At 38.2% G+C, this 15,842-nt stretch overlaps 1 protein-coding gene and 1 long non-coding RNA gene across 7 annotated transcripts; one reads left to right on the forward strand and one right to left on the reverse strand.

Annotated features, from left to right (window-relative positions):
• The first annotated feature begins 36 nt into the window (after nucleotides 1-36).
• LOC143676017 (uncharacterized) lies at nucleotides 37-14,327 on the forward strand. Of its 6 annotated transcripts, XR_013171761.1 has the most exons (4): nucleotides 37-166; nucleotides 663-749; nucleotides 11,918-12,059; nucleotides 14,116-14,327. XR_013171761.1 is itself a non-coding variant. In XM_077151863.1 (3 exons), the coding sequence occupies exons 1-3, from the start codon at nucleotides 4,717-4,719 to the stop codon at nucleotides 14,120-14,122; spliced, it is 420 nt and encodes a 139-aa protein (XP_077007978.1). In that variant the 5' UTR covers nucleotides 4,702-4,716; the 3' UTR covers nucleotides 14,123-14,327. The 6 variants fall into 6 exon arrangements, 1 of the variants encoding a protein (XP_077007978.1); XR_013171762.1 differs by lacking the exon at nucleotides 663-749 and having other exon boundaries at nucleotides 48-166; XM_077151863.1 differs by lacking the exons at nucleotides 37-166; nucleotides 663-749 and adding an exon at nucleotides 4,702-4,987.
• Nucleotides 558-4,629, reverse strand: LOC143676018 (uncharacterized). The gene is made up of 3 exons (XR_013171764.1): nucleotides 4,439-4,629; nucleotides 2,052-2,161; nucleotides 558-776 (listed from the first exon to the last, which is right to left on the reverse strand). It is a non-coding gene; the product is annotated as an uncharacterized LOC143676018 (long non-coding RNA).
• Nucleotides 14,328-15,842: the final 1,515 nt, after the last annotated feature.

Here is a 15,842-nt window from a genome sequence, read left to right on the forward strand (position 1 = left end):
ATCTGTTCAGTTACTTTGTCCCAACATTCTTTTTCTCTGAGAGTGAGAAAAGAGATTCTTTCCTAACTTATAATTCCTATAGTATTGTGAATAGTGAATTTTAAGGGGAATTTCACATGAATTTTCCATGAAAATCAAAGTGTCATGGGACATTTGTCTATTGAAGGTAGTCTACCTCTCATTCTTTATCTCAGCACCAAAAAATAATCTCTTCTTTTCTATTCATACACCAAGAATGTCTATGCAGAGTCAGGCGCATGCTTGAATATGCCTCAGGCTGTACTAAACTGAATACTCTTTTGGCCTTAGAACAAATCAAACCCAGGATATATGTTCTAGGATTGCTGCCAAATGGAGATAAACCCAGCCTACCTCCATCCCCCCCATGTCCACTATCAGAAGTATCCATTTGTGGACAAGCTTTCTGCATCTCAAATGAAAGCAGGATATCAATTTCTGAGGCATATGCCTATAAGCTTATTTACATATGTTTGAAAGGATGGGTTACTTGTTCTGAGAGCAAGTCATGACAGCCAGAAGAAAAAGACATTGTTTTCATCATTACATAATTTTACTAAATTTGGGACCATCACTCCCACCAGGAACCATGTTCCTTTAATCTTTAAAAACTTAAACAGTTGACCTTGGCTTTCCATCTTCAGCTAGTCAGTGAGTGTGTCAGACACCAGCTATGAGGATCCATTATCTCTTCTTCACATTGCCTTTATCATTTTTGTTGCCTGCTCCAGGTAAGATGGATCTGATAAATAAGAGAGCTGAAATAATTTAAAGTGTAGTTTCTTGGGTACTCTTTCACAAGACTATTTGACATGTTCGTTAAAACTAAATGTGCTTTCTTCTAACATTGAAAGTGAATTAAACCTTAAAGGAAATTTCACTTTTTTTGTTTGTTGTTTTTGTTCCTGACCCAATCTAATGAACTAACTTGTAATAACACCTCCCCATTGCTTTGTTATAGTAGAACTGTGATATCTATGTTTGAAGGATAAGTTAAGCAAATTTTAAATGCAAGCAGGAGGACTGCTTTGACGCCAAAGATAGACATTCAGACTACTTTTTATAATTCAAAAATAGAGTTTTTCGTCACCTAGGGAAACCTGTAGCAGGTTTTGAAAACCTTTGCCGTAAGTGCCCATGTAGTGTCTTCACGCTGGGACCCATCCAGAGCCTACAGTTATCCAAACCCTGTCTCAGTTTAGAGGTGAACTTCAGCCTTATTAACTTGGTTTTTATCCCGTCCTTTGTTTTTGCCCTGGCATTGCAGCAATCAAAAAAATTTTTAGAGTAGCTTCTAGTTTATTTTCTTGCAGTGGGGACGTATTTGCCTGAAACCCTGGCATGCTTCTCTCTGAACTTATCTAATGGCCCAAGACATTCTGCCCAAATCATAGTGTTTACCTGTTTCTTTAAGAGTAATTATCCATACAAACACAGCAGTCTCACTCCCTGTGTCAGAAAATTAGCTACAGGAAGTCACGATCACATATCAAAAATTATCCTGATCATATACAGCCACACTCTTGGAAAAGAAACTCTTCCCTCAGGGACTTACTAAAAGGAATAACAATTCATATTTTGAGTCTTTCTGAAATGGTGCTTGAGCCTCTCTTTATGTTCTCCTTTATTTTCAGGTTTCTCTGGAAAAATACGATTTCCTCTATCTTGCATTGGAAACAGAGGCTTTTGTTTTCCACTCAGGTGCCTTGGCAAATGGGAAGAGATTGGCTACTGTCTCCTACCCACACAAAAGTGCTGCAAAAGACAGAAAAAAGATATAAAGAAACCAACCGCTGAGACTGCAGCAGAGAGAGTAACTGCTCCCTTGAGATACACTTATAGAGTGTAAATTCAGTTGTATCACTTTGCTCTGAATCAGAAAACCTTGACTTCTTGGTGTTATGGTTATTGCGTTTGTGTGGTGTTTCACACAGGGCAGGTAAAGAGATGACTTATGATTCCCCCTTTACCTGCTAACTAAATACATCCTTCACACTGGCATTCAGAGCCTCCACAGCGGCATCACAACTTACATGGCAGGTTTATCACCATATGTTGAGCCTTGTGGTCCTTAGGCTCCAGGAAAATTGGACCCCTGTGTTTCACAAATACTTCCTTTTTTCTTGTCATCTATGCATATGTCCTTTTTAAAAAAATTTTTGTATTTCAGAAGCTGTAAGTTTGCAAAAAATACAGAGTTCCCACATACTCCCCTCACGTACACAGTTTTCTCTACTAACATTTTGTATTAGTGTGATAGCTTTATCACAGTTGATAAAACAATATTATTATAATTATACTATTAATGAAGGGCCATAGTTTACATTGGGGGTTCACTGTTTGTCTGATACAGTTCTATGCTTTTTAATTTTATTTTTATTTTAGTAACATATATACAAACTAAAATTTCCCCTTTTAAACACATTCAAATATATAACTCAGTGGTGTTAATTACATTCACAGTGTTGTGTTATCATCGCCACCACCCGTTACCAAAACTATTTGGTCACCCCAGATAGAAACTTTGTACCAATGAAGCATTAGCTCCCCATTTGCTACCCTGTAACCTATATTCTAGTGTCTGACTTCATGAATTTATGCATTGCTCTTGCTAGTCCAGTTGCCCAGCATTCCACCTCTTACCCCAACTAGAATTTGACCCATTCTTTAAAATCCAGCTCAGATCCCACTCCCTTGATGAAACTATTCCCAATCTACCCAATGAATATGATCTCTCCACTCTCTGAACAGTACATGATTCTGCTCCTTTTAATGTATGGCTCTTATTCAACTTATTTGATTGTATACCTGTGCTTGAGTTTTAAATCTTCCAATTACCTTTAAGTCCTTTTAGATATGAACCTATTGTTTTTTACTCATTTCTACAAAAGTTGCTTAGTAATTTGTTATTGAACTTGATTACATAAAATTAAATTGGACCCATTATAGTATAATTGCTTATTTTTCTCTATATGTGGATGTAATATGACTCAAATAAGTGTTGTGAGAAAAAAAACCCATTGTAATGAAGAAACTACTAAATGAAAATAATATAGCATGTGTAGCATTAAGAAAAACTTGACTGGTCTTTGTCCTCAATTCCTTAACTACTACATCTTTGAAATTTCCTATGATTAGGTTACCTTTTGCTATTCATGGTGGTCCCAGGGCCATACCTGATGGTTTATATGCTAACAAGATGGCAGGGTGGGCTTAACCACACCTGTAGTTAAGACTTAGGGTGGGGGGTTGGCCACCCCAGAAAGACCAGCCATGTGATTTGGGGACTGGGGGCTTTGAGCCACTTCATATGGGCCCACATCCCCCATTTCTAGGAAGGGGATAAGGGTGCACATGGAGTTCAGCCACATGGGCATTGATTCCACCAATCATGCCACATAATGAAATCCCATATAAATGTGGGGTACTTGGAGCCCAGGGGAGCTGCCACGATTGATAAAAACATCACTGTGCCTTGAAGGTGACATGTTCTGACTGCAGGTGGAAAAGGCACAGACGTTTGCATTTGAGACCCTCACACCTCGCCCTATGAGTCTTTTCGTATGGTTTCTTCCTATTTGCATCTTCTTACTATAATAAAACTATAATCTTAAATAGAGTGCTTTCAATGAATTCTTTGGGTTGTTCTAATAAATTATGGAACCTGAGGAGGTGGTAGGAATCTCCAAATTTGTAGCCAGTTGATCAGAAGTGCAGGGGGCCTGGGCTTCTGAACTTGTGACTTGTGCTGCAAAGGGCTACCTTGTATTGTCCTTCACTTCCTGTCTGGCCTAACTCCAGATAGTTAAGAGTCAGAATTGAATTGGATTGAGTCATTGTGGTATTTGCAGTTGGTGTCAGAAGCTGTAGAAGTTTTTGATAATCTTAGAGCATGGAACTCTGGAAAAGGTCAATAGAGGAAAAGGAAAAAGATAAGAGAAGAATGGTCCTTGGGCTCCCTTTCTTAAGACAATTTGATAGTTACAACAAGATCTACATCCACATAATTTTATGCATCTGTGTAGTTTTACATAACTCTTTAGTCAATGTATACATCATTTTCTTCTGTATTCACTCTTAATTCCCAATCCCTTGAATTTTCTCAAGTTTCTCAATAAAGAATACATTCTGAAATAGTTAGACTAGAAATACTTTTTTTAGGTGGATGTATGTAATTATATTGTTGTTATCCTGGTGTCCATATATGTGTCGAATAACTACTCCTTTTAAAAAATGAAACCCACTGAGGTTAATTGACGTCCTCATACTATGTGAGACCAGTTCTGCTGCCTTGAAGGTATTTTCCTTCTTCATCTCCAAAGGTCTCTAGCTGCATGAGCTCTTGTGGTTCTCCTGGCTCTGAAGCTTTTTCCAAATGATTCTTCTTTTAAAGGATTCCGGTAAATTAAACAAGACCCACCTAGAATGGGTGGCATCACATCTCCCTCTAATCACAATTGGGTACGTCACATATGCCCCACTCCTCTTTCACATGTGGCAGATTGTATTTTCCCAAAAAATGTTCTTCAAGAACCTTGCCATTGTCTTACCATGAGATAGAGTCTATGCTTCCTCCCCTTTAACCTAAATAAACCTCTGTGACTGCCTCTACTAACATTATGGTGAAAGTGATGCTAAGTGACCTCTGAGATCACAAAAGGGGATACAGCTCCCACCTGGCTTTCTCTCTCCCAGGACATGTGTCTTGGGGACCTAGAGACACCAGATAAGAAGCCTGGTTATACTGAAATGACTGTGCTTCAGAGACTGTGGAAAGATCATATTTGCAACAGAGAAATACTCAAAAAGCCCATCTGGTCCAGCCCCAGCTATTTGAATCTTCCCAGCCCAGGTGCCAAGCATTTGCATGATCCTTCAGATGATTCCCATCTCAGCTACCATGTGACTGCGAACTCAGGAGCGTCTCTGAGGACAGACCACCCAGCTGAGACTAAGAGCCCCCAGAACCGTAAGATCTAATAATAATAAATAATAAAATACTCATTTCAAAAACAGTTAAGTTCAGAAGGTGATTGGTTTTACAGCAACAGATAACAGAAATACCTCCTCTTCTCTTTATCCCACCCCGTGCCAACCATATATTACAAAGATCATGACACTCATTTACTCTTTGCTGGGGTGTCTCGATGTGGCCTCAGAATCTTTCTCAATATATCACTCCTAAAAGATTCAGTCGTTATATCTGTTCTAGATTACTAGCTGGTAGAATGTGATATGCCAGACACAGAATGGCTTTTAAAAGGGGGAATTAATTAAGTTGCTATCTTACAGTTCTAAGGCCATGAAAATGTCCCAATTAAAGCAAGTCTATAAAAATATCCAAATTAAGGCACCAACAAGAGGTTTTCTTCACTAAAGAAAGGCCAATGAAGTTTAGGGTTTCTCTCAACTGGAAAGGCACATGGTGAATGTGGTGATGTCTACTAGCTTTCTGTCCAGGCTTCTTGTTTCATGAAGTTCCCCTGGGCATGCATTCCTTCTTCATCTCCAAAGGTCTCTGGTGGGGTGGGCTCTCAGCCTTGTGGCTCTGTTAGGCTGTGCTGTGGTTTTCCTGTGGCTTTAAAAAGGGACTCTCTTCAAAATGCTTCCTCTTTTAAAGGATTCCAGGAAACTAATCAAGACCCAGCTGGAATGGGTAGAGTCACATTTCAATGGAAGTCTTCTAATCAGAAGTTATCACCCACAATTGGGTGGTTCACCTCTCCATGGGAACAATCTAAAAGCTCCCAGCCAGCAATATTGAATGAAGATTAAAGGATATGGCTTTTCTGGGGTCTACCACAGATTCAAACTGGCACAAATGCCAAACAAAGGACAAAGTTCATTGATCTTCCCAGATTAGGAGGCCTTCCAAGGTTTCTTCTGGCTCTGACATTCTCACCTCCCAAGCAGAGGGAGGAATTCTCAAACTATGGGGAAATAGAAACCAGCGGTATGACAATAACTAGAGAAAAGTTTCTGAAAACTCATTCATCTCATGGACACTACTTCTTACAATGTGCCTCCCACTCTGACAGGCACCAGGAATAAAGTAGATGACTGTCAACCAAGAAAGAACTCCCAAGAGTAAAACTGCATCTCTCCAGAATCCACTGTCTAACGTACTGTCTAGTGCAGTAGCCACTAGCTCCATGTAGCTTTCAAAATTTAAATTAAAAGCAAATAAAGTTTAAAATTCTGTTCCTCAGTCATACCCCAGCTACATTTCAAGTGCTTGATAGCCACAGGTGACTGGTGACACCTTAATGGATATCACAAATAGAGAACATGTCTATTATCACAGGAAGTTCTATGGGGTAGTGCTAGTCTAAGCAATTCTCAAGCAATGAGATAAAATAGTGAGGCAGAGTTACTTGGTGTAAAGAGAATAGGAACACTGCTTCTTTAAAAACAGGGCTGTATGTATTGTTGCCATAAATGTTTATTTGTAAGCAGCAATTTATAAATTGTCATCTTTATTAGGAAAAGAACATCTTAAAAATGTTTTTGAATTCTCAATGCTAAATTACTCAAGATTTTTCCTTGATGGCTTCTTTTGGGGCAGGCACCAAGAATCAAACCTGGGTCTCTGGCATGGCAGGCAAGAACTCTGCCTGCCACCGTGGCTGGCCTTTGATGGCATTTTGTTGTTGCTTTTGTTAAGCTATTTATTTCTTAAATTTCCAACTCTTATTTTACTACTTAAAAATTATATACACTGAGCATAAAGGTACAGCATCAAAGATCCAAAACCTAGATTTGTTTAGTAAACCACAGACAAAATAATGGAAAATTGCCAATAATTGCTGAAGACAATTTTAAAATTTATTTATTCACATAAATGTTCATGGCGCATGTACTACTTTCCTCTCAGATGGTTGCCCGAGGCTCAGTGTTACAGCAAAGGCTCTCTTATTTCAAGTTTGTACTTTGGGGTATATTCTACTGAGGTTCAGAACAAGCTGTGTTTTGTGATTTCACAAGTGCCACAAAAATTCTGGCCCCAGCAAAAACTCTGGCCCCAAAATGCACTTCCCAATACATTTGAAGAGGAGAAAAATCACATCAATGGAATTCTATTTCTGAAGTTCAAGTCTTCATTGTTCTCCCTATTTTTATGAAAAATTATTTTCTAACAATTCAAAAGAAATTTTACATAGCATATTTTCAAATGCTAATCTTAAAGCACCTCAATAGTTTCTTTCAACCGAAGAATTAACACTAAATTTTAACAAGGCCTACAAGGCTTTGTAAGGTCAGACGTCTGTTACAGGAGCATCTTCTCATCCACCTCTGCTGCCTGCCACCTTGACAGTCAGCTCTGGTCTACCTCTGGTGCCTTCTCATCCCACCTTGCACTTCTTGTGCCACACTGGGCCCATGACTTTCCCTAATTTCTTCAAATATGGACTGTTGTCCTGTGTGGAACGTTCAGCCTTCCCCATTCCCCTTCTGGTCTAGAACCTTCACTCCCCTACAGGAAGAATATTTGTCTGATTTCAGTAGCAAGAAGAGTGTTGCTTTTCCCTGTGAATCATGTCATTGATCTGGTTGCAGGGATGACATGCCCCTGCTCCAATCTAAGGAAAAACCTCTCCTCCTGGATCCCAAGCCCATTTTCCTATTGCTCATACTGGACAGAACTCCAGAATTTTTCCTTTCTATCACCTGCCCTACCTCTTAGCTCTCTCTCTCTCTCTACTCAATCTATAAAAACAAAATCAAAGAGAACAAACCAACGGAGTCTATTCTTTTGCCCTTCATCATCTCTCAACAGTTGTCTCTTGCCTTTGCTCAGGTTTCCAGCAAAACCCTTTGGAAGGCATGTCTACACATAGTCTTCATTTGTCATACCCTCTCCTTTGATGCCACCAAAGTCTGGCTTTTCCTCCACCTCATTATCAAAACAACTGCTGCCAATCAGGGGTCAAAATGCACCTTCATGACCTCATTCATGACCTCATTCAGCCCTCCCTCTGCCCATTGTTCATCTGACCCCTAATTATGTTGTAATGGGCAGTTGCTGGCAGGCATCCCTGTAACTAAAGGACAGGTAGCAGACCTCCTGCAGAGAAACCAACTGTAAGGTAAGGTTTTAAGAGATGTCATTTATGGTTGAAGAAGGGGGTTGGAAGCACAGGCATAATTTTAAGGAGGAAATAAAGAGAATTGCTTTCAGTGTAAGACTATAGGAGATAGGAATGTGGGCAAATGCTTCCAATCTATACTTTCTTTTCTGTGATTATTATTATCATTTCAAAACTACTGCTACTGGAAGCAGGAAAGTAAAACCCTCACAGCTAACTGTGTTGAATTAAGTGTAACTCATTTAAACTTATTCCTACAATGCTTATCCTACTTTTATTTAGGTCAAAATCACTAAGGTAAAATAGATCTCAACTTAATGAAAGGTTCACATGCTGATCTTTATTCAGAAGTGGGACCATTTGATACCTAAATTGCTTCTGGACCAAAGCAAAATGCTAGAAACTTATTTAGTTTCTTTATTTAGCGTGTTGTGGAGCTGGTCTAAGAAAAAAGATGAAAGAGATGTGCATCAGTGAAAGTTAGGTCAGTGACCTCCAGGGGTTGTTGTTGGGTGAGTGTGTATTATGCTCAGAAAAAGGAAACACAGTAGAGTAAAGCAATCAATGTTACTCACCCCAGAGTCTCTCACTGCCCAGAAGGTTACACCTAGACAAACAATATTATATAAATGATTTATCCAAGTTTGTTCCACAAAGATTTGAAGTTGTCCACATGTGATGAGGGTTTTATAATAAATGGTGGATCAGTTTATACAACCAAGAATGGGTAAGCAGAAAAGTCCGTTTGAGATCTCCTGCCAGGTTAATAATTACCTTCTGGCAATGCTATTTATATTAGTAAAATTGTGTGTGGTACACGGTTGGAAGTGAAAGTGTGTTTAATCTTAGCATAAAATCATGTTCTAATTAAGTTGATGGTGTGACTTCCAAATATAAGATAGTAGAGCTAGACTCCTCGAGATCCATCCTCCCACAATCTTGGGGTAAGAAAGGGAAAATCATGAATTTGAAAGATAAGCCAGCATCATCAGTAATACTTGTGTCCCAGGAGATCCTGTGGGCAGTCAAGGCATTATTGGTCATTCTCAGAGGGGGTGGCTGCTGGGAGGAGTGGAGATAGAACTACGAAGTCCAAGTCTTTACCTTACCTTCAGCAAAGAAACTTGTGGTTATTAATAAAGAGACTTTCTTTAGGATAGGGTAACAATTAGTCTCAGTTTGCATGGAGATGTCCCAATTTATGCCTGTCATTCTGGCATAACTATTGATATCCCTTGTATTCTAAAAAAATTACCCAGTTTGGATGATAATGTATGTGGTTCCCTTCCATAGGGAGCACCTCTGTTTACTTACTTGCATGGTCCATTATGCCACATCCTTTCTTTCTCCATAAGGAAGGGTAATTTAGAAAAACTTTAATAAACAATTCTCTATTCATTCTCTCAATTACACACTCTCTAGCACAGAGATATGCATGCACAAACATGAATTTCATCTGGGCTTTGTCTAGCAATTATCATCTTTTAACCTTGCTTCATCTAGCAAATATCATCCTTATTTCAGCAGGATGTTATTAGAAAATGAGTAAAAGTTTTGACAGTGAATAGACAGGATTCATATCCAGATTCTACACTAATTGTGTGATTTACATTTGCTCGCTTAAAGAAATAAAATAGTGTCTCCCTCACATGGCAGTTGTGTAAACTAAGATATTTTCAAGATTCCTGACCCATAGTAGATTGTATTTACTAAGAATAAGTGGAATTCAATGGGGAACATTATGTGTGTGTACCTGAAATTCTAGGTTCATTTCCAAGATCATTTTTCTCCCATACCAAAATTGGCCAAAGCTTTACTACCATGGGCCCAAAAGGTCACAATTTGGCCTCACTAGAGCTTTAAATTTCAGCATTTTTTTTGAGACATTGCAGCCCTTGATAGGGTAAACTGACATCTAATGTGATTTCAAGGACCCAGAAGTTGCCTAAAAAGCTATTCTCTCCATTTAGGTTGAAACTCCTTGTAGTATTCCCAGTTCAACCTCAACTCTGCATAGACAGGTACTGATCAGTCATCGATTCCTCCTAAATCCCTTTTTCTAAGACAGAACATAGATAACCCAAGGAGATAGATACAATGACCATCATAATGTATAGAAGAAGAAACTGGAGCTTCAACGATTATTTGTGTAAGGTTACTCAGCTGATGAGTGTGGTAAGGCCAAGACTCTGAACCCTGATTTATTTTACTTCAAAGCTCGCACTCTGTCTCTGCTCTCCTAAAGGCCTCAGTTTATCTGAAGAGTTGAAAGTGTTCTTTGATGACATTAATTCAGCATCAATCTATCTTTTGACTCCTTAAAACCAGTATGGATTAATAATCTAAGGGGACATGTGAGATAATATGTTGGTTTGCTAAAGTGGCCAGAATGCAATATACTAGAAATGGATTGGCATTTATAAAGGAGATTTATTAAGGTAAAAGTTGCAATTCTAAAGCTGTGAAAATGTACAAATTAAGGCACCAATCAGGAGGATACCTGCTCTGAGGAAAGTCAGCATCCAGGCTCCTCTGTCACACTGGAAGGCACATGGTGATGCCTGCTGGCTCTCCTGGGTTGGTTTAAAAAATGCTCTCTCCATTTCTGTGGGTCCTTCTGGTTTCTGCTGGGGGAGCTTTCTTTTGGTATCTCCAAATATCTGTATCCTGGTTTCAACTTTCTGCCCTCTGTGTGGGCTTGGAGCTCTTTCTCCTTCCATGCGCTCTTTTAAGGACTCTGGTTAACTAATTAAGACGCTCTTTGAATGGGCGGGGTCACATCTCCATCTAATCAAAAATTGGATGGGTCTCATCTCCATGGAAACAATCTAATCAAAAGGTTCCACCCAAACAATAGGTCAGTCCCTACAAGAATGGATTAAGATGAAAAGAATGTGGCTTTTCTGGGGTACATAATCCTTCCAAATCAGCACAAATAAGTAGGAAGTCTGGTTAGCTGGAATCTCTTCCTTTCTTCCTTCCTTCTTCTCTCCCTCCCTTCCCCCTTCTCTTTCTCCATCCATTCATTTATTCACTCACCTATGTATCTGTTTTTCCATTTAAGCATTCGTTTATTTAAGCAATTATTTCCCTCTCAATGCCAGGCACTGTGTAAGGTGCTGAAAAGACAAAATAATGATACCAGACCTGTTATTTTAGAAGCTCGTGGTATAGTGAAGGAGAGAAACATATAAACAATGTAAAGCAAGACTGAGATGGGGAGAGGAAAGAAAGGGAGAGGGATTTTAATGTTTTACTCTTTACACAGCTTCATTATTTAGTTTTTACTGCAAGAATGCACTGATACAATTCTGATATTTAAGAAATACTCTGACTTGTGACATGTGCAAGAACCTGGCATGGTAGAAGTTTGCTTAGAGTGCCCACCACCTCCTTTCCTTTAATTAGGTAGCAAAAAAAATGTCCTGAAATTAAAAAAGAGAAGATAATTTCCATTGACGAAATTCCTTCTACTCTTTTAATTTTTACAAACCGGGAAGCTGTCAGATGCAGAGATATGCAATAAAGGTGAATGAATGAATGGGTGGTCCTCCTAAATCATCAGGTTTTGTAAAGAAGTTATTCTCTGAAGAAAAAAAAAAGACTCGAGCCTTGAGTCTATAAGCCTAAATGAAAATCAGCTAGAAAATATTGAACTGCTATAAAGCTCTTCTTTTATGATAAGAGGAAACTTGGATTCGTGACAATAGGCCCACTTGACATTCTCAAAGAACACTCAGGCCCTAATTTGAGCATTTGTATAGGAACATAAGTGTTTTCTCTTCAACTGAATTTTTCAAACTCTTTTCCAGATCACCTGTCCCCATCAATGTGCACTGAAGAAGTTTCCTCCGTTAGATGCTTCCAGTTGTCCTCAGAGTCCATTTCCCATCATGAGGATACTGCTACTTTTCTTCCTCCTCCTTTTATATCTTTCTCAGGCGGTATCATCAAGTAAGCTGCAAATCCATCTGGTAGGATAAGAGGTCGACGATCTCAGATCCTGGCATAGGACCAGTTGATTCATAATCAAATGTGCTATAATATGTAATAACTGAATAATATCAGAGCTTAAAGAAGTATAAAATGTACAAAGTACTCCATTTTACAAATAAGGAAAGAGAAAAATTTTTAAAGAAATTAAAAATATTTTCCCAAGATTATCCTAACTTAGTTAGTTGTCATCCCATAACTAATCTTTATAATAAATGACATTAACAGGTAACAATGGAAACAGCAACAGTAATAACTATAGCAATTGATATTGAGAACTTCTTCTTTACTAAACATCATAACAAAAGTTTTAATGCACGATCCTAGGTTTACCCCTCCTAACAGTATTTATGGAGCAGATACTTATCTCCATCTTACAGATGAAACTAAGAAATGAATTTGCTTAAAGTTACATGACTTTGTATGCAGTAAAGCCTAGACTCCAGCCCAAGTTAGAGTGATTGCAAAGGCCATGCTTTTATGGAATATACAAAGGTCCCAGAAAATAGGTTTACTTATTAAATTATGTATGAACAATGAATAGTGATTAATATGCATATGTCCCATGCACTATTTGGGGCATACTTATACTAAAAGATGATTGTTATTTATCTGAAATACAAATTTAACTTGATATCCTGTATTTTATCTGACAGCCCTATGTATATGTCAGGATGGGCCAGGTTATGCTGTGGTGGAAGCCATGTCAAAATCTTGGTGTTTTAAAAAAACAAAGCTGTAATTCTTGTTCATGCTACAAACCCATCATGGCCACAGGAGAGGTCCAATCACTGTAGCCACTCAGACCCACGCTGATGGAGTTGACACAGCCAAGAATGTTGCTGCTGTGAGGAGCCTCACATTGGCAATTGAGGGCTCCCACCCTGAAAGAACACATCACTTCTGCTCATGATTCATTAATCACGCATGCCACATGGTCCCCACCCAATCGTACAAAAGCTAGGAAGGATAATCCTACTGTGCGTCAAGGAGAGAACCAGAAATATTCGGTGAACAGGCTAGTGGATGGAAATCATAGACATTTTTTCCTTGTCTTCCAAACAATTAGGAGAAATTGTGGCTCACAGAGGAAAAGCTGCTTTGAGCTTTAGTTGTAGGAGAGCAGGAATTAGGAGCCACATCTAATTCCTAGTTAAGGATGTGCTCCATCACAACACAGTGCCCTTAAATGCCGTAAACTCTGAAACATTTCTTATTCATTGGTTCCTCATAGTTGTTTGGGCTCCATTTTGTTGCTTTCTTGAATGCAAGCATCGCTCAAGTTGACTTTATTCTCATGCTGCTCTCTGAATTGCTATGGCCAGCCTTCTTGATCTCTCATTATTTTCTTTCCAGCTTAACTCAAAGGAGCATCGAGAATATCAATGCTTACTTTGTATTGTGTCTTTGGTATTTAAAATATAGCAATTTATGAAACAGCTCACACTGCAAGGTATAGGAGAGGCACTTTATTCAGGAGTCTCAATACTCAGTACATCCTTATTCATTCATTCAATATTTAATGGTTAATTTATCTTATCTACTCCAGTAAGGTTTTGCCATGTAGAGAAGGAGGAAAGCATCTGAAGCAGCACAAATATATACCTAATTATGTGACACAGCCAAGTCAGTTATTCTCTCTGACCCAACATTACGTCTTCTTAAAAGGAAGGACACTATATTACAGAGGTCAACAAACTTTTTCTATGAAGGATTAGGTGTAAATACTTTAGGTTTTGAGGGCCACATAATCTCTGCAGTAACAACTCATCTGCTGTTGTAATACAAAAGCAGCCATAAACAATATGTGAATGAATGAGTGTAACTATGTTTCAATCAAGCTTTATTTATGGACACTGAAATTTGAATTTCATAAAATTTTCATGTGTCATTGTATATTCTTATGATGATGATTTTTAAAACAAAATTTAAAGACATAAAAACCATTTTAGACTGCTAGACAAAAAGAATTCTAGTAGCTTTGGTTAAATGAGCCTTAACTTCTCTGTTTTTATAGGGCATGAGAAAAGGAAGAAGTTCTTGGAATGTGAAAAAATGGGTGGTTCTTGTAAGCACCAAAAAACCCATGGCTGTTCCATCCTGCCGGCAGAATGCAAAAGTCGGAAAAAGCACTGCTGCAGATTGTAGCTGTGACCACCTGAAGACCTTCAGAGTAGCATGAGAGAATCACTGCTGCTGACTTCTGCTAAATTAAAACATCAGCATCCATATAGATCTTACATTTGGTCTTTCTGAGGGCATGCTATAAGTGATAGGTCATTGAACTAGATTTAGATTCCAGGTTTGGTTACCCCCCAAATTAGCTGATTGACTTGGAGCAAAGCCTTTCTTTTCTAAGCCTTAGTTTCTGCATTTGTGATCATTGAAATGAAGGACCTCTAATACACCAGTAAGTGATTAATATATATTTTTGAAACTATGGATTTGAGGATAAGAGCTACAGAGTTTAGTGAAGGAGGATTTAGGGAAAATAACGTTTGAGAGTATGTGTGTGTGTTTGATGATTATATGTGGAAAAAAAGTCACTTGGATTTCCTTCTCACACTTTTGTGTTATAACATGCAAACAGATTGAATCAATAATCAAAAACCTCCCCCCCTCCAAAAAAAAAAAAAAAAAAGAAAGAAAACCAAAGGCCAGGATCAAATGTCTTCACTGGTGAATTTTACCAAGCATTCCAAGAAGAATTAACACCAGTCCTGCTCAAACTCTTTGAACAAGTTGAAGAGGGAATACTTCCTAATTGATTCTGTGAGGCAAACATCACCCAAATACCAATGTCAGATTAAGATAGTATAAGAAAAAAATTACAGACCAATATTCCTTATGTATATAGATGTAAAAAATTCTCAACAAAACCCAGTAAATCAAATCCAACATCGTATTAAAAGGATTATTCAGCATGATCAAGTTGGATTTATTCCTAGGATGCCAGGCTGGTTCATAAGAAAATCAATGTAATACATCACATTAATAAAATGAAAGAAAAAAACCACATGATAATCCTAATTGATGCAGAAAGGTATTTGACAAAATCTATCACCCACTCTTGATAAAAACAATCAGAAAACTAGGAATAAAGAAACTTCCTCAACATGATAAAGGGCATATATGAAAAACTCACAACAAACAGCATATCCAGTGGGGGCAAGACTGAAAGTTTTCCCTCTAAGATCAGGAACAAGACAGGATGCTGACTGTCATAACTGTTACCCAACATTGTACTGGAAGTTTTAGCCAGAGAAATTAGGCAAGGAAAAGAAATAAAGGCAGGAAGTAAAACTTGTCCTAATTTCAGATGGCATTATCCTATGCATAGAAAATCCTGAAAACGCCACAGCAAAGCTTCTAAAACCAATCAACTCATTCTGCAGTGGGGCAGGGTACAAGATCAGTATGCAGAGTTTCTATACAGTAGTAATGAATAATCTGAAGAAGAAATTAAGAAAATTTTCTATTTACAATAATAACTAAAGAAATCACATATCTAGGAATAAGTTTAACCAAAGACGTAAGTGAAATATACATGGAAAACTACAAAACAATGACAAAAGAAATTAAAGACCTAATAAATGGAAGGCCATTCCATTTGCATGGATTGGAAGACTAAATACTATTAAAATGTCCTACCCAATGTGACTTACAGACTCAATACAATCCCAATCAAAATACCAACAGCCTTCTCTGAACACACTGAAAAGTCATCATCAAATTAATATGGAA

Source organism: Tamandua tetradactyla, chromosome 3 (genome assembly GCF_023851605.1).
Source record: "Tamandua tetradactyla isolate mTamTet1 chromosome 3, mTamTet1.pri, whole genome shotgun sequence".
NCBI classification, from domain to species: domain Eukaryota; kingdom Metazoa; phylum Chordata; class Mammalia; order Pilosa; family Myrmecophagidae; genus Tamandua; species Tamandua tetradactyla.

What these genes read in the sequence shown, in the direction of transcription:
- LOC143676017 (XM_077151863.1), top strand. Translation starts at nt 4,717, where the DNA reads ATGTGTCTTGGGGACCTAGAGACACCAGATAAGAAGCCTGGTTATACT. An exon ending in GACTAAGAGCCCCCAGAACC is followed by an intron (nt 4,988 to 11,917) that starts GTAAGATCTAAT and finishes ACTCTTTTCCAG; the next exon opens with ATCACCTGTCCCCATCAATG.